General features: G+C 35.7%; 1 protein-coding gene across 1 annotated transcript; it reads left to right on the forward strand.

Annotated features, from left to right (window-relative positions):
• The first annotated feature begins 233 nt into the window (after nt 1-233).
• LOC107889241 (ERAD-associated E3 ubiquitin-protein ligase HRD1B) lies at nt 234-6,652 on the forward strand. The gene is made up of 8 exons (XM_041076473.1): nt 234-439; nt 1,087-1,629; nt 2,282-2,458; nt 3,772-3,921; nt 4,047-4,255; nt 4,919-5,069; nt 5,709-5,988; nt 6,371-6,652. Exons 2-8 carry the CDS (start codon nt 1,097-1,099, stop codon nt 6,497-6,499), a joined length of 1,629 nt encoding a protein of 542 aa, XP_040932407.1. The 5' UTR covers nt 234-439; nt 1,087-1,096; the 3' UTR covers nt 6,500-6,652.
• The last annotated feature ends 424 nt before the right edge of the window (nt 6,653-7,076 follow it).

Genomic DNA, 7,076 nt, shown 5'->3' on the forward strand with positions numbered 1-7,076 from the left:
AAAATTAGAGACCTAAAAATAAATCATTATCCCCAAAAAAAGGTGAAACATCCGTATGTCGATTAAACTCTAAAAGAAGTCTAAGATATTAATATTACAAACACCGGGTAATTATAATTGGTAAAATTGAATATGGAAAAAAGAGGGGCCACAGTCTACGTGGAGTAGAGTGATTGGTAAAGCTGACAACCATTGCGTCAAAGCAAATGTAATCTAATAGGGAAAAGATGGGAAAAAAAAAGAAACAAATTGCAAGTGATATAAATAAATGAAATAAACATACAAACAAACAGTCTCAATTTTTCTTGAAGTCCTGATTAAATTTATTATTAATTTATAGTTTAATCTCTCCTCGTCGAGAAAAGAAGACCCACAAGGTTTCTCTTCTTTTATCATTGTCGGTTCCTTCGAAATCCCTGGCGAAGTTTATCTCAACTCGGTACTGATTTTTACTCCCTTTGTTTTTATATCACCTCTTATTAGATAGTAATTATCGATTTTGGAAGTTCCTGGTTTGATTGTTTGGTTGGGGAGGAAAAAGGAATTTCAGGGAAAATCATTTGAATTTCTTTTTCTTTTGTTTTGATTCAAAATAGGGATTTTTTTAAAGCATGACACTATTTTTGAATGAATAAAGTTCTATTCTTTTGGATACAGAGTATATAAATTTTATGATAATTTTACTTAATTTTATTTTCTTCTTATAGCCTCACTTGATCTCACTGCTTATGCCTTATATTTTTGTTTTATTACAAATTAGATGCTTTCTTTTATCTTTGCCTCTTATTAGATAGAAATTATTGATTTCGGAAGTTCCTGGATTCGGTTCTTCGGTCGCGGAAGGAAGGAATTTTCATGGGAAATAGTTGACTTTTTCCCCTTCGTTTTGTTTTTATTGAAAAACGGATTATTCTTTGAGCATGATACTATGTTTGAACTAGTAAAGTTCCATATTTTTGGTAGAGTATGTAATTTTTTTGGTAAATTTGTTCTTGGTTCTTATGCCTTAAGTTGTTTTATTACCAATTCAATGCTCTAAAGGAGTAAGGATACTCGATTAAGAAGATATTGTGGTGTGGTAATCAGGTAGAGCAAAATGATGAGGCTGCGAACATATGCTGGTCTCAGTTTAGTCACGACACTAGCAGTTATATATCATGCATTCAACAGCAGAGGCCAGTTTTATCCTGCTATGGTTTATTTATCAACCTCTAAGATCAGCTTAGTGTTGCTTCTCAACATGGGCCTTGTAGTTATGTGTATCTTATGGCAATTAACTAAACGGTTATTCCTTGGGTCTCTTCGAGAAGCTGAGGTTGAGCGGTTGAATGAGCAATCATGGAGAGAGGTCATGGAGATCCTCTTTGCAATCACTATCTTTCGGCAGGAATTCTCTGTTCCATTTCTTGCAATGGTTACTGCTCTATTGTTAATCAAGGCTTTGCATTGGTTGGCGCAGAAGAGGGTTGAGTACATTGAAACAACCCCTTCCGTTCCGAAGTTAGCGCATGTTCGGATAGTTTCATTTCTGGGTTTTCTTCTTCTGCTTGATTCTCTGTTTTTATACAGTTCTATCAAGTTTCTGATCCAAACACGACAAGCTTCAGTTTCCATCTTCTTTGCATTTGAGTAAGTTATTTAACAGCTTTTCTTCTTTTCGTGATTATCAGTTGAAGTTTGCTAAATTCATTTGCGCTTGTCATGTTTTGTGGTTCATCACTCAAAACGATAATGTATTTTAACTTGTCCTGAGTATTTTAGATTATTAAAATGGATTGGCAACGATGATCTCAGTTCTTGAAGTGATAGTTTTTACGATAATGTATTTTAACTTGTCCTGAGTATTTTAGATTATTAAAATGGATTGGCAAGGATGATCTCAGTTCTTGAAGTGATAGTTTTTCTTTTGTGATTTTAATTATGGTTTGGGATCTTTGATTTTTAGGAGCACAATTAAGGATTAAAAAATCTTGTAGCAAGGACTTGCTAGACTATAAAGAGATAAGAAAGGGCCTCCTTAAATATGTCATTTATGTTGGAAATTAAACGATAAATGAAGTTGACAGTGTAAAAGTCCAACCACCGTTCAAATTATTAAAGTTCCTTGAATAAATAAAGGAAGGCTTGTTAAAAGTCCAGCTATTCTTTGTTGTACTGCAATTTACATAAAGTAGACTAGTTTGACCCTCCCCTTTATTTCTTTCAAGTTCTGTATGTGCATGTCATATTTTCTAGTTTATCTGTTTTTGCTTGGACTTATATTTTCTTTTTTGGGTTGTAGGTACATGATACTGGCAACAACAACAATGTCAACTTTTGTAAAATATGTTTTCTATGTGAGTGACATGCTTATGGAAGGGCAATGGGAGAAAAAAGCTGTATATACCTTCTACTTGGAGCTCATCCGAGACTTGCTTCACTTGTCTATGTACTTGTGCTTCTTTCTTGTGATTTTCATGTAAGTAAGCCATTTATTTTTTACTTTCTGCCTTGATCACATAGATGATTATATTATTCTTGTGCAAATATAATTTTTTGACTGTTGGACAGTGTTCTAGGCATGAGGTTCTCTAAAACTTTTTGGCTCACTTGAAGGGAAGGCTTAGTGCATGTTGAAGCAATTTTAAGCAGTGCTCTAAAATTTTCTAGTCAGTTTTTTTTAGATAGAATCTACACTTCGTTTTAGGAGTTTTTTTCGTGCTTTAGATCCCCTTCAGTTATGTGGATATCTTATAATTAGGTTTTGAACTTGAACGGTGGCATTAGGCATGTGGTTTTCTCTACATATAAAAATGCATTCGGCTGATTTGACATCAAACTAGGCTCAAATTCTGATAGTGAAATACATTTTTTGAGATTGTATTTACTGGTTCTAAACTTGCCCTGTTGGTTGGAGAAACAAAGCAATCTCTATCCCATTAAATTTTGTATGGTGTCTAGAATTGCTTTAGATGAGACATTCATCATACTAGAGGCCAAGTTCTATAGCTGCTTTGAGATGAGAGTCAGGTAGAATATAACTTGTAGGGATGTCATTGGGGCTGGGTGGGGGCGGATATTGTCAAATCCACCAGTGGTCCACTGTAGACATTCAATATGTGTGTGACATATAAACATGGAAGAATAATCTATGACTATCTCAAATACTTCAGTGATCATTGTATGATGCATCATTACATTTTTATCCTTTTAAAAGTTAAATGCATAAGGGTGAAATAGTAATTTTAAATATCAAGGCTGGGCTGGGCAAGCAAATACCACAACTGCTTCTTACCCACTTTAAAAAACTGCCTCTCCCCACCCAGCCTCCACTTAATAAAAGGAAAAAAAAACTCTCCAATTAGAGCGGATCAATTTGAAATCTATTGGATGGTTTGGGCTTTGCAATCCCTAAATTTAAGCAATTGGGTAATCTCCAATTGGTACAAATATATCCAGTTCTTTTTTCTGATTTTCCATCATGAACCTTTTGATATATGAATGGGGTAGTGCTAAAACTTGGTTTGGCTTTAATTGCACTTGGCTGTCATAACAAAGAAATCTGTTTCTGATCCTAAAACTTCTAATGTGGTTGTGGTGAGAATCAAGACTGAGCTTTAGGTATTGAGATGCCTAGCAGTTGTCAATTGCTTAATGGAAAGCTTTGTAGGGCACTGCAAGGTCTTTAAGGAAAAGAGGGATCCTGTTGTCTTCGCCAAAGTCTCCAATCTCTTAGTTATATCTTATAGATTAATTCAGGGCATGGTTTTTTATTTTAATTGGTATGTGCAGGAATTATGGTGTACCTCTGCACTTAATACGGGAGCTTTATGAGACATTTAGGAATTTTAAAATTCGTGTTGCTGATTACTTGCGGTATAGAAAGATCACCTCAAATATGAATGATAGATTCCCGGATGCAACCCCTGAAGAACTCTCTGCGTGAGTCAGATAGTATTTGTTTACGAACTTTTTTTTTTTTTTTCTGTCTATAGAATCTTTCAATTGCATTGTGTTTTTTTATTCTTGATTTTTATTTCTTAACTGCTTAATGATTGGAGGAACAGAAGTGATGCAACATGTATTATATGTCGCGAAGAGATGACCTTAGCAAAGAAGTTAATTTGTGGACATCTTTTTCACGTCCACTGCCTTCGATCATGGCTGGAGAGGCAGCATACCTGTCCAACCTGCAGAGCACTTGTTGTACCACCTGAAAACGGAACAAGTTCATCTGGAGGGCAACATGGAACTTGGTCAGATGCTCCTCGACAAGGTAATCTTATTGTAACATCATCTATGATAAAATGAACTCTTTTCTTTGAGCATTTTTATTTTCTTCACAAATCTAAATTGGTGTATGCCAACTGTTTGTTCTGTTATTTGGTTTTGAGATAATATGGATCATGCATGAATAAATTGCCCGACTTTCTGAAAGTTAGTTGCTTTTTTCTAGGTATCAGGTAAAGCTAACTTTTGGGCCTTTAAAATTTTCAATCGATTATCACTAGTTCAAAATTCAGTTTTTTTAGTTGCCATTATTTATGCTTTGTTGTACTGTGCCTAAGCAAGCTAAGGTATCATCCTCCTGAAATAATGTGTGAAATGTCCATAGGTGTTACCTATACTTCAAGGCATGCACCTTAGTGTGGGGTATTACTTGAAGGCTTTTCATCCCCAAACCTGTCTGAATGTTCTTTCCTAGGTTTTTTGGTCTCAAATTTTTGTGGATAACCCGTTCCCCACCCCAGTTATTAAACTCATACACATGATTTATCCCATATAAAAGCTCGTAAGCTTGTTTGCTTGCAAAGAATTTGGAATGTTGACAGTAAGTATTACTTTGTTCGGCTGTGGTATTGCTTCTCTTACAAATTTACAGCTAATCAATCTGACTTCATAGTCTGAAAAAGGGGCTAATTGCTTAAAGTGGGAACAGGGTCCAGCACGAGTTCAGCTACACAAGGTCCTGGTGTTGAGATGGCCACTGATGATTTGACCCCTCATCAGGCGAGGCTGCAGGCTGCTGCTGCTGCAGCATCAATATATGAGAAATCCTACGTCTATCCTTCTGCAAACACATTAGTTTGGTAGGTAGTTTATGCTTGTAATTTTGCACATCAATCAATGACATTGGCAGCTTCCCCATTTTGCCACCTTTATGATCTCATCCCTTTTTTCCTTTTGATTTTTAATCACATGCTATTATTGCAATTTAAAAGAGCTGTAAGTACGAGGACCAGAGAAATGAATTAGGAATGTGCCATTTAAACATAATTTTCTTGGCTTGTGTTTGTACAGAAGTTTTCTATGTGTCTGTGACCACTATTGAAGTGGCAACACTCTTCTCTAGTTACATTCAAACTTAATTATGAAACCATAAATGTAATCATTTGAATTGAGGTAAATGTAATCATTTGAATTGAGGCTTATTACATAAACTGGGAACTGAAATGTCTACTACCAAGAGAAGGGGGGAACATTTCAAACACATGCAGTTTACAGAGCATATTGAATTTGAGTGCTAGTTTTCAAAAGCTAATAAGTAGTTCATTGGTTTAGAGGCCTCCCTAGATCTTGTATGCCCACATATGTGCTGCTTTCTAAATCTTATAATGAGGCATTTTTTTTACATGACCAGATCTAGTTCTGAGTGCAATAGCATTGATTTGCTAATCCTAACTGGTACTACCATTTACATGTTACAATTTTGTGCATGGTATATGCAGGTCTCCAGGAAACGCTGTACTTCCAGGGTCTTATGCGCCATTGGCTGACACCATGAAGGTGGAACATAGTGGGGAAAGCCCATCCATTGGACATCAACAGTTTGCCATTCCTGGTGGACTGCCAAACTTGCCCTTTCCACAATTCCCGAACTGTGTTTTTGTTCCTTTCCAGTTACCTGGTGCCAATGGAAACTCAGGAGGAGGAGGATCAGGGAGTAATCAGAATCTTTCAGATTCCCAGTTGGAGGCTCAGAAGAAGACTATTGAACAGCAGATTGAGGTATCATTTTTGTAGTGTACTAGTACTATTTTTGCTTTCTCTATGTAATTGTGTGTTAAAAATTTTGGAGAACATTCTCTTATTTCTTGCGTCCTACCAAAGGGTCTACTCACTTTGGCTTAGCTCGGGACATTAGTAGACTATGTATACGTCCATAAATTTTGGATCAAGGTGAGAGACTTGGAGTGCCATGGCTTTACATGGGAAAGCCACCTTCTAGTTGCACTAGGATTGAGAGTTTCCATTTGTTTGTCTCTTTCCCCCATATAGAGCTTCATCTTTTCTGATCAAAATATTTTAACATTTAACACTAAAATTACAAGTGAACTCAAACTGTTCCACTTTATCACTTCGGTTTTTCATCACCTATTTTACTCCATAGGTACTGCAACGTCAACTTCAGCTCTTGCAGATGCACAAGTCAAAAACTGAGGAAAGCTCAGACATTGGTCTCACAACCTCATCAGATAGTAAAGGAAAGGGCGTTGCATCTTCTTCTTCTGAAGAGTAAAGAGGGTACATAGTTCTTGCTCAACTCTAGCTTATTTGAATTCATGTAGTGATCTTAACCTAACACACAGATTATTACATACTTCAGAATTTTATTCATAACTTTTAGTGCCATGTTACCTATTTCCTTTAAAAAAAAAATCTTTTGAGCTTACCACATCGTCTTAACCTTTTCTTTGACATCACAAAGTCATTTTATGACAGTCATTATCACACATTAAATATTGTAAAGGACAAAACTGTTAGATTTTAAAAGAAAAATAATTTTTAATTTATTGGAGTCCTGGAAAAAAAAGTGACTTCATAATCTGTTGATGTCTGTTGTCATAGTTAGCTGACCAGGCAGGTGATGTGGCTGGTACAGGCATAGATTCCTGTCAAAATATAAGGAATTTGTTTTCGAAGTGTGCTTGTCTGTGTAAATAGGTTTTAGAGGAAAACTAGTGACAAATTTATCATAATTTCAGCAGCGCTTGACTTTTAGTTACCTCCTATGAACAGCAACTAACTCTAGCATATAATAGCAGATCAGGTATTGAATTGCATAATCTGAGGTAGTAATTGCATATAACATTAGA

This window comes from Gossypium hirsutum, chromosome A09 (genome assembly GCF_007990345.1).
Source record: "Gossypium hirsutum isolate 1008001.06 chromosome A09, Gossypium_hirsutum_v2.1, whole genome shotgun sequence".
Taxonomy (NCBI): Eukaryota; Viridiplantae; Streptophyta; class Magnoliopsida; order Malvales; family Malvaceae; genus Gossypium; species Gossypium hirsutum.